Source organism: Myzus persicae, unplaced genomic scaffold (genome assembly GCF_001856785.1).
Source record: "Myzus persicae strain clone G006 unplaced genomic scaffold, MPER_G0061.0, whole genome shotgun sequence".
In the NCBI taxonomy this organism is placed as follows: Eukaryota; Metazoa; Arthropoda; class Insecta; order Hemiptera; family Aphididae; genus Myzus; species Myzus persicae.
This window is the reverse complement of record NW_019103890.1, coordinates 37,769-55,578: the sequence shown is the minus strand read 5'-3', so window position 1 is coordinate 55,578 and position 17,810 is coordinate 37,769. Positions and strand designations below refer to the sequence as shown.

General features: G+C 27.8%; 2 protein-coding genes across 5 annotated transcripts; one reads left to right on the top strand and one right to left on the bottom strand.

Annotated features, from left to right (window-relative positions):
* Positions 1-765: 765 nt before the first annotated feature.
* On the bottom strand, positions 766-3,986 carry LOC111035980 (inositol polyphosphate multikinase beta-like). Of its 3 annotated transcripts, none has more exons than XM_022317837.1 (7): positions 3,756-3,986; positions 3,556-3,645; positions 3,388-3,483; positions 3,143-3,313; positions 2,948-3,072; positions 1,594-1,738; positions 1,209-1,525 (listed from the first exon to the last, which is right to left on the bottom strand). In XM_022317837.1, the coding sequence occupies exons 3-7, from the start codon at positions 3,473-3,475 to the stop codon at positions 1,209-1,211; spliced, it is 846 nt and encodes a 281-aa protein (XP_022173529.1). In that variant the 5' UTR covers positions 3,476-3,483; positions 3,556-3,645; positions 3,756-3,986. The 3 variants fall into 3 exon arrangements, with proteins under 3 accessions (XP_022173528.1, XP_022173529.1, XP_022173530.1); XM_022317838.1 differs by having other exon boundaries at positions 3,556-3,623; XM_022317836.1 differs by having other exon boundaries at positions 766-1,525; positions 3,556-3,986.
* Positions 3,987-9,320: 5,334 nt separating this feature from the next.
* Positions 9,321-16,659, top strand: LOC111035975 (WD repeat-containing protein 19). 2 transcript variants are annotated; one of them, XM_022317830.1, is made up of 25 exons: positions 9,321-9,401; positions 9,490-9,566; positions 9,690-9,844; positions 9,965-10,189; positions 10,256-10,466; positions 10,531-10,817; positions 10,888-11,131; positions 11,202-11,447; positions 11,999-12,118; positions 12,604-12,753; positions 12,821-12,968; positions 13,033-13,350; positions 13,429-13,559; positions 13,618-13,769; positions 13,824-14,025; positions 14,085-14,231; positions 14,293-14,459; positions 14,571-14,814; positions 14,874-15,026; positions 15,170-15,266; positions 15,438-15,644; positions 15,858-15,967; positions 16,034-16,213; positions 16,279-16,355; positions 16,446-16,659. In XM_022317830.1, the coding sequence occupies exons 2-25, from the start codon at positions 9,561-9,563 to the stop codon at positions 16,555-16,557; spliced, it is 4,089 nt and encodes a 1,362-aa protein (XP_022173522.1). In that variant the 5' UTR covers positions 9,321-9,401; positions 9,490-9,560; the 3' UTR covers positions 16,558-16,659. The 2 variants fall into 2 exon arrangements, with proteins under 2 accessions (XP_022173522.1, XP_022173523.1); XM_022317831.1 differs by lacking the exons at positions 9,321-9,401; positions 15,858-15,967; positions 16,034-16,213; positions 16,279-16,355; positions 16,446-16,659 and having other exon boundaries at positions 9,409-9,566; positions 15,399-15,510.
* Positions 16,660-17,810: the final 1,151 nt, after the last annotated feature.

The window sequence follows — 17,810 nt, the reverse complement described above, 5'->3', positions numbered from 1 at the left end:
CTTTCGCATTACTACCGCGACGCTGCCATTTTTTATCATACCTAGAAAGGGCTAACATAAATATTTTGTAAAAATTTAAAATACTTTCTACATTTAATTTTTTAGTTGTACAACCAAAAGAAAGATTTATTTTCCCATAAACTGTTCTGTGAATTGCCTATCATTTATTTTGAAAAAAGTAATTTTAACTTTTATGCCCTCAAAGAATCAATTAAGTCAAATTTGGTTCTAAAAAAACACTTGGTAAAAATTGTAGAAATAGGCACAGCATACAGGGCTATCTATTGAGCTTTGTATACGTTTGAGTTTTGAGTAGACATTCTCTTAATTTCTTTGTTAAATTAAAAAAATATATAAATCTTCACTTGTAATATATTAATACAAAATGCAATTAACAAATGTCAAAAGATACAAATTTACTTAAGATATAACTATACAGGTATTTAAAATATTATTATGCTCTCTAGGTATAACTAAATAAACAAAATACAATTTCATTTTTGTATTTAATATTTCAACCTTTATTATTAGACAGTTAAAATAATATAATTCTGAATTAAAACAAGTAAAAATAAATCTTGAACACATAATAATTATTTAAAATATAATTATGAATAACAAAATAAAATGTTAAAATTGTTTATACAATGTAATATTTACAACAAAAGTTTAGATTTTGACTTTTCATTATATTTATTACCATTGATAAAATATACATATAAATGTATATCAATGATATTACTTTTATTATTAATTATGAATGTTTAAAATTGGCTATAAGATCACAGATTTAAAATTTAATTAACTTTATATTAATTCATAAAACACACAACAATATTAACAACATTATAATTCATCAATCAACTGTTGATAGAACTTCCATCAAATTAATTTTATAATCAAATCAAATTTCATAAAAATTATTGAATTAAAAATTTTAGAATTAAAATACATATAGATCAAGGTACACAAATTGTATTTAAACTATTGATTTAATAATAGATATATTTTATCTTAAATAAATACACTATTAGAAAATAATGTAAAATTACTACTGTATGATTATGTATTGGTTTTAGATGTTCAATAAAATATAATCTATTTATAATTTTGTTTATAAACAATATACGATAAGTTAAGCTAAACATTAGAACTAAAAAAATATTAATTTAATAAGTATTGGGCACCAACAATTGAAGAGATTCATATTAATTGTTGTGTAACAATTGTGTTCGGAACAAAGTCCATAAATTAGTAATACCTTGTAAATAGTTTAAATCAATTTTACCATCAGCTGGAGTTACATGTGCAAAATCTATTAGCGATACTCTTAACAAAGGATAGGTGTTTTTATCATTTGTTAATGTCTCTGCATCATATGCTAACAGAACCGAACTAGAATAGAAATGGTAATGTTTTTGAGTTTGGAAGTATCGTCTTATGTGATCCAATTGTTTTGTAAAGCTTTGAACTAGATTTTCTAGACCTAGATATCCACTATTAAAGTTTAAAAATGTCTCGAACACTGAAATTATAAATTTTATTTAGTAGAATATAAAATTATTATTAGTTAAATTAACTATAAAAATATACCAGAGATCACTTTCCCTGGATCTAAACTTTTTCCAAATTCTTTATCATATTTCTGTGGCTGTACCAAATCGGAATTCAATAAATCATACACTTGGAAACCTGGTATACAAAAACTCCATTGTTCTTTACATTCTGTATATTTTGCCTAAAAAATATTTTTTAAACATTAATAATAGTATAGTTAAATAAATAAAAGTGACCTTCATTGAAATAAAGCTAAATGGTTGTGCAATATATATTATGTTGGATTGTATTGTTAAGTATGTATATTACTAATTTTAAATTTAAATAAACTTATGTATTACTAAAAAAACAGGTTTTAGTAAATAATAAGTTTTGTGAGCATCTTATTTCCCCTTTGAATTAATTTTTATACAAAGTGGGTCGAGGTGTTTTCCTGTATATCAACCAGGCTAAACAGCATTGTCCACACTAAGCATAATATAAATAAATCCATATGTCGACTGATAACCATTTTTGTATTGGAACGATACATAATTATTAAACCTTTTATTTTAATAAAAAGTAAATACACAATAGATAGTGATATATAAATATAATAGTTTTTTCTCCAATATAATCTTTAATTAAATGCTTTTATATACAATCAAACAATCATAAACAGCCCATTTTAATTTTTACTATAAATAAAAGTCAGTTAATATGAATTCATTTAACATGAATATTGACTGTTTATAAAGTGATCGACATTTTAAAAATACTTGGTGAAAATAATATAAAAATTATATTTAATATAAGTCATTGAGTAATAAAAATGAGTATTGTTACAGGTCTCCCCAAGGTAATATTAAATTTGATTTCTACAGTACCTATAAAATTGTTTTATTTTTTTGTTGTTGAAGCATCAATTACAAGGTTATTAGCTTACAATTATTAAACAGTAGGACTTATGCAACACAAACATCACAATAAAATGCATCATAATTCACAGTAAAATATTCAGAGGCCAAAGAAATATGCCAAACTCCAGATAACTTATACAAAGCAATGAGACCCTTGGAGATACCAAAACAAAAATTGAATTGTACAACATATAATAAACAATAAAGTAAATATCATGCCATAAATTGAAATTTATTTTTATGGGTTTACTACAGGCATAATTTAATGAATAAAAACAGTGAATTAGAATCAAAAGATAATAATTCAACATTGTTAAAATTTTAAGTCACCTGTTTTTAGAACTGACTCTAATGTGATTGATAAAAGTTGGTATTATTGGTTTATATTTAGTATTTAGTATCAACTAAATTATCATTTTGAAATATTTGAACAATTATTTTTACTTAAAGTACTAATTTCATTAATTTAAATAAAACAAAAATCAATTTACATTTTCATCATTTTTTTTTTTTTCTGAACATCCTGGTTCCCATGTCTGTGAACCAATTTTTACATCCATTACACACGGTTTTTTCATGCCTGTGGTTATATCATCCAAAACAATGAATGTCATATCTAAACAATAAATAAATTCAATTACAAGGAAATAAATATAAAACATAGAAGCTTATATGAATCTACCAACCTATAGAATTAATTTGAACAGTGACAGTACCATAATATAATGGAACTAGTTCCCTAAGATTTATTAGGCTTTCATTTTTTAATAATTCTTCATAAAAGCGTACTTCATTCTTTCCTTTGGTACCACCTTCTACTGATTTCAATATGTAACCTTCTTTATGTTTCAATAAACCTATATGGAAAAGCAAATACACAGCTTGTTTTATGTTAGTTCAACAAACAGTTATTTCATAACAGTATACAAACCCAACAATGGTTTTTCTTTGGTAAATTTATGACCTCCAACTTGATTGTCGTATGGAAGTAGATCGTCTGAATCCAACCACTTAGCCATGACTATTACTAAGAAATGACAATTGAAAAATAATCTATTTATGTCCACCAAAATTAAAATGTGTATGAAATACCACAAACCTTGTGTGAAGTTGGTGACGGCCTTGTGTTTTCAGTTAACATGAATTGATGGCAGGACTTTAGTTACGCTAAATGATGACCATAAAAGTACTAATTGATTTTAATTATTATATTTTTACAATATTTACATTTTTCGAAAAGCATTTACAGAAAAAACCAATTGAATTTTGTAAATTTAAAAAAATTTGATTTATGATTACCCAAAACACGATTATCAATCGCTTATGTGGTGAATACCTTGATAGATATTAATTTTGATTGCAAAACGTTTTTAAACACGCGGCATGCTTAAAAATGACCACATATAGACAAAGCGTCGAAGCGTCCAATTAAATCAAATTGTTGCTTCAGAGTTTAAGACATGATTTGCAAGACGGAACACGAAAATACAGACACTGAGAGTGGTTGAGACATATGTTTCGAGAGTGATAACTATTAACTAATCACTAATCTGGTATCGCAATCGTCATTCGATAAGATGTTATTTACAATCGTTGGATCAAAAATAGAGTCGACGCGCCATCTGTGAGTATAATTTTGAACAATATTAGTCATATTTCAATTTATTATTATTATTATCACTAAAGTAAATAGTTAGGATGTTTATGACTTTTTCATATTTTTTCTTTTAGACTTTATTCACTCACAATGCACATTTGCAGACCAAATTATAAATTCGTTTTGTATGATATTGAATCTTATACATTCAATTTTATTTTCCATGGTTTTGCATTTTTAGAAGTTTTGAGGAATAAGTGCACACTGCATATTTATAATAATATATACATCATAGAGTAATTACTCTATGATATACATGCATATTTTGCATATTTATTTTGCATTATATTTCGATAAAACTGAAGAGTTACAAAAAAAAAAAAAAGATTTTAATTGAAATTATATATATTTGTTCACATTTGTATAATAATTTTTAAATAATTTAAAAAAATTAACATTTTATTTATTAATTTAATATCATATTTTATTGATTTAAGGCATAGGTTCCCAACCTATGGTCCGCCGACCACTAGTGGTCCGCGAGACATTGTCAGGTGGTCCGCGAGCCATACTTACAAAATGTAAAAATATTTTAATAATTTCATTTTCCTTTGAGGCATAACACTAATTATTGACAATCGTGTATAGTACGTTATTTATTTATAAATTTATATTACATAGTGAAACCCATGTTATTAAAAGCCTATTATTCATATAATAATCATCAAAATTCTAAAATATGTGAAAAAAAATTGATTCTTATTTGTAAGAAAAATAAGGTATACAATTGAGGTGGTCCGTGACGTATCAAAAGTTCTCATAGTGGTCCGTAGTACCAAAAAGGTTGAGAACCACTGACTTAAGGTCATGTGTATATATATTTTTATTTGTATGCATTTTTTGAGCTGTTAAGGTCATAAACATCCTAAGTCCTAAGCCTAACCCTAATTATCACATTTGAATCGTCTTAGTACGGGCCTCGTAGTCATTACGCATTATAGTCAATAGTCAATACTCATTTATTTGTATTATACTCATATCCACGGCTAATAAGAACAATAATGCATAATAATTAGAACATGGAAATTGGAACTGTATTTTACAAGATTACAACCGTGGTTACTGGTTACGCCTAGTCGGTGAAAAGTCAAAAGAAATTATTGCAATGCGCGAATGATGTGTTCTCAGTCCACACGAGCTTTTGGCAATATAGTGCCATATCCCTCAAGTCACAATCCTGACGACAGAGTGACGGACCTTGAGGCGTGCTGCGTGCATGATAGAAATTTTATTTCCACCATGGAGGCATATGGCATGCATGTTTGAACTAATTATTTAAGTTTACTCCGATTGGAGCTCAGAGCCGTCCTTCCAGTAGAGCGTGGGGGATGTCTACCCGACTACCCCCCATTGTGATTTTTAATATTTAGTCTTAAAGTGTGACACATGATCAAAGTTCTCAGCATCTTAAAAGTACTTTTATTATTTAAAAAAAATACATATATAATTTGTATACATTTTTCTTTATAGTTGTAATTCGCATAAAATGACGACATCGACGAAAATAGACAAATTTATATTCATTGATGAATTGCCACTGACATGAGACGTGTGACTGTACAACCCATTTTTGATTGATTATTGTTCTGGGTGTTATAAAATATTATAGATAGATGGATACTTTTTGAGTGATATAAAATAAATGCAAGTAATACAATTTAAAAATCATGATTTTTTGAAAGTACCAACCTATAGCTACCTATTCTCGATAGTTCCAAAAATCAGGATTGAAAAAAAAGCATTATTATAATAGATAAGAGGGGAGTGAGCGTACTTCGTGAATGTTTTAAGGTATTATCGCCTGTTAAGCTTGGTTAAAATATTATATTTTCACCACGAGAGTCATTCGTTTTCACATCCCGACAACAGAAACCTCTTTAATATGGACCATTTAAATTTTTTTCTATCTTTCGCATCAGATATATACGGTATACCTAATATATTGCAACACAGTATAATACAATAATGGATTCCTGAATTGAATGAATTATATTCGGTGCCACTATACCGAAGCTCTAGGCATAGTTGCCGATGCCCGATAGGTACATAAATCAAAATTATTATCGATTTTCGTTTCGGCATTACTTAAAAGTTTCAACAACGCGGAACATGTTATATTTATATTGTAATATTTAAACGGCGTCTCAGTGAATTTAGGGAGTAACGCCGTAGCAGCTGAAACGCATGTTTCTGAATTCTGTGTAGAACGATATTTACAAAGTTACAGCACCTTTTTAAGCTATTACTTGTAGTGAAGGTGTTCGACATATATTTTCAAAGGACAATATAGTAAATAAATAATTTTAGTACGATAAAATAATATTTTTATTTTATAACGGATATTTAATTATATTTTAATACATTTTTAAAGAGGAAGCAACACATTTGTTGTTTCCGTCTTACAAAATATGTAAGACATATCAAAATCTACAGCACCCGTAAGTAAACACATTTTAAGTAGAAAAAAAAATTAAAACAAAAATATATTATGCATAACAGGTATAAATAATATAATGTGTTGTCCGGCGCGCTGTATAGGCAAATTAGGTACATTACTGTTATGTTTAATTTTGTCCTTATAATATTAGTAACTTCGACATTTCAATTCAAATAAACTTCGTTCGCCGAGAGAAAGTGGTTGCACACAATCCAAAATGCGTCGTACTCTGCCTCACCCAAATCTACACTCCTCGGCTCCAGCAACAGTCGTAAGTGCGTAGTTACCACATTCCTCTCGGCGAAAGGAGTGTAGTTATGAATGTATATGATATATGTATCAGATATTGTGTACTCAAACAATACACAATCAAATACTAGAATATTTAAACATGAAGAAAAATCCATAAGACGACGAGGGGTAAATCTATGAGAATTTTTTAAAATAAAATAAAGTGTACAAAAGTCATCACATTAATTCCAATATTATACTATTAAAGTGTTAAATAAAGCACCGAATAAACGATTTTTTATAATTATTAAAGTAGACGTATTCACATAGGTTAACGCTTGTTTAGAACAATTTTAAATTGCATACAATATAAAGGATTAATTAAGAAAATACAGAGTTAAAACTATTCAAAACTATACAAACTATGTTTTTTTCTTATGAAATGATTTATTATTATTCATGCCTCATGGAATTCGACACATTTAATAGTTAATGACTTATTGGTCAGTGTGATGCATCAATAACCTTGTACCAATGACTAAATATTTAGTAGAACGACTTTTCCAGTTGTATAATCTGGATGTTAAACAAAAAAACTGTCAAATGATGATTTTGAAATACTATTTTTTTTATATGCGCAAGTTTATTTACGCAAACAAATTATTACCATCTTATTTATTTTTTTAGCTTATAAGTTAAACTTACAATTATTATCATTTATGTCTTATATGATGTAATTTTTGAGGAATTACATTTAATTCCCGTTTCTACGGGGAATTCGATAAAGTATAGAGGGTAAAAATCAATTAGTTGAATTAATGTAAAAAAAGTGAATCTAACAAAATAAATAGAACAATGAACTAACTTAACATGAATTAGTGTCAAAAAAAAAAAAAAATGGAAAGAAATTTAGGGTACCTGCAAGTTAATCCATTTTAATAAGCTAGAATAACAAAATGGTACAAAAACTATAGGAAGTAATATAATATGGAAACTAGACTTCGGTCTGATATCAAATCCCAAAAATTACTAACAACAATAAGTTAATTTAAGAATGATTGTTCAGAGTGCACCTGGGGTTAAAAATTAAAAAAATGTATTTGAAAAAAATAGTTAAATTAAACAAATTATAGTTGGAAGGGGATTGTGGGCGCCCGCAGGCCGAAGTCAATTTTAAATTACAAACAAAAAAGACTAATTTATTACAGTATTAAACTCATAATCTCATACATTTTTTATTTGTTATGACTTATAAATAATGAAAACCTTTTAAAAAACCTTAAATATTGTCTTCCCTAATTAATTTATAAATATATATATATATTTTAAAATCAATTTCAATTATTATTTGTGGTTTGGTATTAGGTATTACTGTATTTTGGTGTTTTATGATACTGGTGCAATGCTCAACTTGAAATTAAGGCAGGTCTAGCTAATACTTCACCCACCAACCTAAACTGGATAATGGCATTTACCATCATATTTTTAACTATGTGTCGTAGTAATCACTAAAATACTAATTAATTCTATATTCATTTTATACCCATTGGTCATTACCAACCCAGCCAACTATAATTAATTCTCAGACAGTCACCTTGAATGTAAAGTACATTTTTCTGCCTATAACCAAAAAAAAAAGTTTTCAGTATAGTGACAATTCCTTATGAGTGATTTTTAACTTATTGTAAATTTACACTCAACTATTTTTTTTTAAATAACTCTTATACGAAATTGTGTGGACGTTTTTTGACTATTATAAGAAAAAACAAAAATGTCTTAGGTATAGTTATAATGTATACTTAAAACTACCTAGTAAGAATAATTTGAACATTTTATCAATATCAAGCCTCAATACCGTTAATATATAATATTACCTACCTGCTATCTTTAAACTTGATTAATTACCTATATAGATACATTCTGTGGCACATAACTAAGATTACATTTGGGGGCAAAAATTATTTCTCATTACTCATTGCCCACATTTGCACCATACTTTTACTTAGTACTCTGATATCATCAAAATGTTGGGCATATAAACACCTAAATTTTTGGTATTTTAACTCAACACACGTTTTTTTGACAAATTCGAGCATTATAAGTTTGATCGACTTTTTTGAAAATACCATCAAAATAAGGATGCAATAACACACATTTTGAAAAAACAATCCCAAAATTCGTATGGCATATAAATTGCATTTATGCCCAATTGGAATTAGGTATGTTAAGTACATACCGCTTCTGCATAAAAAATAAATAAAAATAATAATAATTATTGGATTCTGATTTTTGAGCGACATAAGAACGTCCGTGTGTATGTTTAACAATATTCATATAGGTTTATAGATATACGTTTACGATTATAATATTATTTATAAGCGTGCGAACGGGATAGGCAGTTTACTAGTAATAGGTCTATGATCATGGCCCACAAACACGACAAAAGAGATCCATCTTCTAAGACCGTGGTCATGACCTTGGGGATCTAGGCAATACTGTGGTAGTGTGGTGATACGACGTCACCGTTCAATGGTGTGGAGGCCGGAGAGGCACTAGTTGCCCAGGAAACAAATCAATCGCGTACCGAAACATTAACCGTCGTGTGATAACACAGTGATAAGTATTGAAATTGAAAATATTAAATAATAATTTTTTTAAATATGTAACTCGACAGTCTACAGCTATAGTTTTTTTTGTACAATTTACAGTTGACAGTACATCATTACATCAATGCCATTCTGCCAGTTATCAGAATAAGGGACAGCAATTTATTTTCCCAATGAAGGTAACTACTTATAACTATTAATATATATTTTTATTTTTTACTTAAAATTAAAATACATAGAAGTTTACTTGATAATAATTATGAATAATTATTGTGTGTACCTGCTGTACTCCTAATCCACAGAAACTATTGAAAATTGAAAATCACTGTGGAACTGGAGAAACACATATAGCATGGCAAAAAGGAAGTGGTACTTATCTGGCTATAACAAGTGTAGACCAGTTTATTGGAATTTACAATCGCAATGGAAAACTAATTGAAAAAATTAAAATTTCAGGGTAGGTATTACTGAATCTATCAATTTATAATGTTTTTATTTAATGTATCATTTGTGACTTAACTGGCAAATTATATAAATAGAAATATTTAGAATTCATAAATATATCTTTATATTTCAGAATATGTACTGGTTTAGCCTGGGATCGTGATGGTGATTTATTAGGAATTATATGTGATGGATCATCTAGTTTTATGTTGTGGGAAGCTAATTCATCTAAGACTCAACAAATAAATCCAGTTTTCAAAGACAACCTCACATGTATATTATGGTCAAAAGTCAGTCAAACTGTTGCTGTAACTTCAGCTAAAGGGAATCTAACAATCTATGACTATACTACTACTAAGTTAGAATACAATATTTTGTTTATTTTATTTTTTATTAGTTTTGTACTTATTTGAGTCCATTTTAGACGGTTGCCTATACTAGGAAAACATAGCATGAGCATTACATGTGGTGAATGGAACAGAGACAATATACTAGCTTTAGGATCGCAGGATCAAACAGTATCCATAAACAATATAGAAGGCGATACATTAAAAATTATATCACTTAGGGGTGAACCATCTAAAATAGCATTTTCTAAAATGAAGTCTGACCACAGAAAACATTCGGAAGAAACAGTAGATTAATTTTTTTTAAAAATCTTTTATGATTTAATTTTAAAATAACTTTTTTTTTGTTTAGGTAAGTGTCTTAGTTGCTAACAAAACTTTATATCTTATTGATTTACAAGACACAGATAATCCATTTGAACTGGCATTTAATTTAAAATATGGCTCTATAATAACTTATCACTGGTATGGAGATGGCTATATTTTAATTGGTTTTAGCGAAGGTTACTTAATATCTATATCAACCCACCCTAAAGAAGTAGGCAAGGAATTATTTCAAATACGAAACCACAAAGAAATGTTATCTGATGTTGGGTTGTCTAAAATTGCCGGAAAGGTAGCTACATGTGGTGAATATACGTAAGTAATTAGATTTAATTCAAGTTAACTATTTTTATATATTAACTTCAATATAATATTACAATTTTAGAATTAAAGTACATGAGATCGGTAAATTACAAGAAACTACAGCAGTTCTAAATGTTGATGAAGGAATTGTTCTTAGTCATGTTTCGTGGAGTGAAGATGGGCGGCTTTTGGCTGCTACCACATCAGATGGTGGTGTTTATCTTTATTTAGAAGCCTTGCCTATGTTATCATCATCATACAACAACTGTGTTGCATTTTTAACATCTTTAAACCAAGTTACTATACATTATTGCCATTCGGACAAAGTTAGTTCTTTTAATATCAGTAACATTGACTTATTATAATATTCTTATTAATAATTATTTTATAATTTAGAATCAATCACCAGATTTGGTTTCCATAACTACAGAAATGGAACCAAGCTTTCTAAGTGTTGGTCCCCATCATTTAGCTGTTGGTTTGAACAACAGAATTTGGTATTATAAAATAAATATCATTGATCCAACCAAATTATCAACATCTTTACTTGGTGATCGTGAATATTTAGGCACTGTAAAAAATGTTTGCATAAATGATGAATTTATATCAGTTTTATTTGAAGGTAGACTTCAAATCCATACAGTAAGTGTATCAAATTACTATATTTTATGCAACTATTTACTAAAACAAAATTAAAAAAAAATAAATAAATGTGTAAATGTAAATAAATGTAAATGTAAATGTGTTACTTTATTGATGTTAATTTGAAAGAAAAATATATTTTTGTGCTATTATATTACTTACAGTAACAACTTATATCCTATAAATGATAATATTGAATAATAAGGATTTATAAAATAAATCCTCAATCCTTAGATAGAGAATATTATAATACTATTTTATCGCTTTTTTTCTTACGTTTTTGGTCATTACAGTACATACTATCTATTTCAGCAGGTCTTAACTGGGGGGGGGGAATTTAGAGCCTGCTCGTGGGGGGAAGGAGGAATATAGTGATGATGGAATTTCGAAAATAATTATGTTATCTTACAATGTGTAGGAGTATAAGATTTTAGTAAATTTACAAGGGGGGCGTAGAATGAAAAAGGTTGAAAACTGCTGATCTATTTGGTGTGACTGTCATGATATTATATGTAATAACTTGTAAGTAATATGATCATTGTTTAATTTAGATTGACTCTATTATTTCAAAGGCTGTCAATGATAGTGTATCAAAAATGTTTCCTATAGATAAAGGAAGGAATATTAATAACCAGTATTTAACTAATGATTTTCTCATCTACAGTACCGAGGTAAGAATGTAATAAGACATTGTTTCTTGAATAAAATACTTTTTTTGGGGGGGGGGGGTACAGTAACAAAAGCCATTGGGGTAAGTGAGGGGACAGTAGAGGATTATTGTAGAAGTGGTAATGATTGGTACGGGGGGCTTATAAACATGTGTTTTTGTTGGCAAAATTTCGATTAAGCACTCTAGGTTTCTGAAAGCCCAGATAAAAATGCCACTCCATCCCCCAATAAAATACTTTATCCATATTTATTAATACTAATGGATAAATCGGTATTAAATTCAACAAAAAAATTGTTTTTTAAATATGCCATGTAAATTAAATTTCTGTCACTTGGAAAACATTTCAAAGATTATTTATTAAAACATCAATGAACAATATAATATACTATTTAACTTTTTAATTTTTGTATTTCAAACTTGAAGATAATATTACATAGTAATAACTTTATTTAATGTAGATAATGACTATTGTAAATATTTTTACAGGCAGGTAATATTCACTATTTTCATCTTGAAGACTGGAATGAAGCTTTCACTTATAAACATCAATTTGGTATTGTTAATCTTTATCCTAATCAAGAAGGTATAAGATGTGTTATAGTCGATGCAAAAAATGAAGCATATTTGTATTTGCCTGTATGTTAATTTTATTTAAAATAGATAGATTAATATTACAACTCTTAATGATATTGTTTGTTTTTAGGTTTCAGAGGAAATGATCCCCATAAAAGATTTTCCAACTTCAGTTTGTTCTGTATTGTGGGAACTTTGGCCATCTGAGAAACATGTACTTATAGCATGTAATGATAAATCAGCTTTGACATTTGTATATATACGAGACTCAATAAATGGTACAATGTAGCACATAATTTATAGTTGTATCTTATTATTTATTTATTATTGATGCATGCTTAGGTAGTGAAATCCGTTACGTTGGCATCACAAAATTACCTGAACGTCAAATACCACTATTTTTATCTCATGGCGAATTAACCTTGGAGACTTCAACTGGAAAATTAAATACTATTATACTATCTACACATACAGCATTATTAATGCGGCCAGCAGCTACCACACTTAGTCATCCGACCGAAAGATTAGAACAAGATTTAGACAAGCAATTAGCTCTTATTAGGATTAGTGATGCATGGAAGACTTGTCAGTTATTAAATAAAAAAGAATATTGGGAAAAATTGGGTATGAGTTGTCTACACTATTTTGATATTGAGACAGGTAAATTAAAAAATATTTATTATTTTTTTTTTCCTAAAATTGTTAATTGTTCAATGTACCTAATTATTATTTCTTAAGCTCTCCAAGTATACACTAATCTTGGTGATGTTTCAATGGTCTGGTCATTAGAACTTGTAAAATATATAGAAGACAAAAATTTGTTTGCTGGTCATTTGGCTATGTATATGAAACAATTTGATAAAGCTCAAGTAATATATAAATGCAAATTATTTTTAATGTGCATTATTATAAGATAATTGATTTTAGAAATTGTTTTTGGAATCATCAAACCCAATTCAAGCATTAGTAATGAGACAAGATTTATTGCAATGGGACGTTGCTTTAGATCTTGCCAAGACACTGGCTCCGGAACGAATGCCATACATTTCTTTCAAATATGGTCAACAGCTTGAACTAATGTTTGTACCAATTGTATTTTACTGAACCTTTTTTTACTAATTTTAACTTTTCAGTGGCAAAGCTCATGAAGCTATGTTACAATATGAACAAGGTCTTAATTCTGATACTGATACTGATCATCTAAGATATTGCCGTGAAGGAATAGCCAGATGTTTGATCAAAGATGGTAACGCTAAAATGGGTATAAATTTAGCTTTAGAAATTGGTTCAAAGAAATTATTGAACGAATGTGCTGAACTCCTAGAAAATACTAAAGTACAAGAATGCTATATGATTATTTTCTTAACTTTCTAACACATATACATTTTATACAGAAATTGAGCGAAGCAGCTAATTTATATGAAAGAATTGAAAATTGGGACCAAGCAGCTTCTTGTTATATTCGCTTAAAAAATTGGACTAAAGTAGGTGAATATGCTTCTTACATTACTTCAACCAAAATTCATGCTCAATATGCCAAGGTAAAAGCTTAAATATTAAATTATTTCCCTTAATATTTAAGTATAATATTGAAAATAATAGGCCATGGAAGCAATGGGAAATTATAAGCAAGCATTATATGGATATAATGCAGCTCATGACTATGAAAATGTTATTAGAATGGATTTAGATAAGCTGGATGATCCACAACATGCTATTACAGTAGTTCAAGAACATCGTAGTACTGAAGGTTCCAAAATGATCGCCAGGTAAAATAAATTAGGTTTAGATTATGTATTATTATTTTAAAATTTCTGTAATAAAAATCCTTGATATTACATCATCATAATTAATTAAATTAATCAAATATTTTTTTTCAGATATTTTCAGAAAAACAATGAAATTTTATTAGCAATTCGATTTTTAACAATGTCTCATTGTTTTACAGACGCTTTTAGATTAGCGTGTGATCATAACCATTTAGAATTATATGGTGACGTGTTATTAGATGAAGATGAGGAAGTGTCTGTCCCTGAGTTTGCCAGCCTAGCTAAGTATTATGAAACTCAAAACAGTGCAGCACTAGCAGGAAAATATTATTTTCATGCCAAGAACTATCAAAAAGTATATTTATTATACTTGATATTATATAAACAAATACAACAATTTTGAATTATTTTTAGGCTCTTAAAAATCTTATTGAAGGTAGTAAAGCTAATCCAACTAATGATGACATCTTGTCTTTGGCTATTGAAGTAGTCGCTGCTGCGAAAAATAATTCCATTGATGACGAATTTATAAAATTACTGTTAGGTGAAATTGATGATCATGCAAGGGTATGAACACATTTTAAATTTGTCGATAGTATAAGAATTTTGTTAACTTTGTGTTTTCTTAAGCAATATCTTTTATTGTCGTGAATGAATCTAAATATTTTGACTGATTCAACTATATCATATTATATTGTTATACATTTTAGAATCCAAAATTCTTATTCAGACTCCACATGGCTAGAAGTCGATATAAAGAGGCTGCAAAAGTAGCTATTATATTAGCAAATAATGAACAAGTTAAAGGTAACATTTGTTTCAAATACTGGGGAGGGATATTATTTTTTTTTTTAATACATATAATTTATAAATAATATTCATATATATTATTACGTTTTTTGTTACACAATTTTAAGTACATTTTATTTCATTTTTTAGATTTGGGAAATTAAACAATGAATAAATACAATGTTACAGGTAATTATAGGCAAGCTCATGATGTTTTATACAATACAATCTGTGAATTACGTAACAATCGATTAAAAGTGAGCAACGAGATGACTGCTAATTTAGCACTACTCCATTCATATATCCTGGTACGAGTGTATGTACGTTTAGACAACCATAGCAAGGCAGCTCCATTATTGATAAGAGTTTCAGAGAATATTGATCGATTTCCCTCACGTACGTCTATTAATCATTATTATTTCGTTAAATTTGAGTGTCTTGAGCTATGGGAAATAACTTATGTTAATGGTAATAAAGGGTTTGATGCATTGCAAAAATTGTAGCAACTCATCTATTCAAGTATTATCAATAACTGGCATAACTTAATAATGATTCACCAGAGTATTATGCTGATACCATTCAATAATGATGATTGATTTATGTTTATAGATGCTGTACAAATTTTAACTTCGACTGTCATTGAATGTTACCGATCCAACATGAAGGAAAGTGCGTTTAAATTTGCAACTATTCTAATGAAATCCGATTACAGGCATCAGGTTATTTTGGTTTTTGTTAATATTTTATTTGTCAACAACATTTTAAAACATTGATGTCTATTAAAGATTGATGAAAAGTATCGGAAAAAAATTGAGAGTGTTATTAGAAAGTCTCCAAGAGCTGGTTCCCTATCGGACGAGATCACGACAAAAACAGAACCATGTCCATATTGTGGTCTTGACTTACTCTTGACCAGTCTCATTTGTACAAATTGCAAAAGCACTATACCTTTTTGTATAGCATCTGTAAGTGAAAATATTTTCAAAAAATATACAACAAAAGATTTTAATTACTCATTGTATGGTTTTAGGGATGGCACATTACGAAAGATAATCTTACATTTTGTCCGAATTGTCAATTTCCTGCATTATATAATGAATTTGCTGGGTAAAGGCATAAAGCAATAAATTATGATAGTTAAAAACTAGTTATTATATTTTCAATTATACTCCATTTCATTGATACATTTTTATTTAGATTATTGAAGTCAGGTGAAAACTGTCCAATGTGTTCAAATCCAGTAAAGGTTGATTATCTACAGATTGTCGAAGATCCAAAGCCATTTTTGTTTACTGAAGGAGACAAATGAGTTATATAATTATTTTTAAATTTGCCATTTGTGTCACTATTCCGTCCAATTATGTGATAGATCTCTATACATCGGATATATAATATATTTATAACTCTTTAATTTATGCTTGATAAATATAAAAATTACAAATCCAAATTAGAAAGATTGATACAATTTTTAATCTAATAAATAAGAATACAAATGTTAGTCATGAATCCATGAAACAAAACACTTTAGCAGTACTTCGTATGTTCCGGTTTAAGACCAGGTTCTGAGTAATTAACTACTTAGTATTAGTATTAATAAAGAGTTCTAATTTAACGGTATAATTTTTTAATGAATGAAAAATGACCATAATTTTTAAAACATTAAGATGTACTTGTTAACCACGGAAAATAGCATCTTACGTCTCTGCCTGTCGGTGGCTCAATGGAAGAGCGATAACCCGGTAAGAGAAGGACCTGGTCCTGTAGCCTGATTTTTGACATTATTTCTCTGGTAGACTGTAGTTAACATAATCATTTAAGTTTTGCATAAAATAATACAAAATATAATTATTTTATAGAATTTAAATGGAGATTTTAAATTATTAACTGGCAAACTCAAAAAATTGTGATAAAAATGTTTTATTATTTTAAGTCTCTTTATTTCTTGCAGTACATTTAAATACAAAATCTAAATAAATACTATATACATTTATCCAATTTTAAAATTAGGCCTATAATATTATTTTAACGACAGTTTTGAAAGATATTTTATAAGAGACAGATAATTTCTTAATATTATGAAAAAAATAAATTATTAAATTACAAGAAACAATTGATTGTAAATACATTGGTATAATTATTTATATACATATGTATTTTTAATCTAATAAAAAGCATGACTACATTAACACATAAAAACGAAATAATTTATAGTCTTAGTAAAATTGTATTAGGTTAAATCACAAGGCCCACAAATATAATAAACTCACAACATTAAAAAAAATATAGTTTTAAACAAAAGAAATATTAAAAAAATATAATTAAAAAATATGGTTCATAATCTAAAGACAAATTAATTTTTCGCAACATAATCTTAAAAAGTTTCAGAGTTAAAAGTTTTTTTTACTATGAATAAATTGACCAAAATATATTTGATTTTGATTGGATATAAATCAAAATATTCAGAACCCCTGTTGGCATATTTATTATTTAAACATCATTAATACCGTGTTAAACATTTGAGATTAATTAATTTAAGTGTCAAAAAAGAAGAGCCAATATAAA

Bases quoted from the DNA above. Each gene is read 5' to 3' on its own strand.
- LOC111035980 (XM_022317836.1), bottom strand. From the start codon at position 3,475: ATGGCTAAGTGGTTGGATTCAGACGATCTACTTCCATACGACAATCAA. The intron at 3,314-3,387 runs GTTTGTATACTG...TTTTCCATATAG, and splicing joins CAAAGAAAAACCATTGTTGG to GTTTATTGAAACATAAAGAA. The intron at 1,739-2,947 runs GTAAATTGATTT...AATATTTTTTAG, and splicing joins AAAAAAAAAATGATGAAAAT to GCAAAATATACAGAATGTAA.
- LOC111035975 (XM_022317830.1), top strand. The intron at 13,351-13,428 runs GTAAATTAAAAA...TTATTTCTTAAG, and splicing joins CTATTTTGATATTGAGACAG to CTCTCCAAGTATACACTAAT. The intron at 15,645-15,857 runs GTACGTCTATTA...TTATGTTTATAG, and splicing joins TATTGATCGATTTCCCTCAC to ATGCTGTACAAATTTTAACT.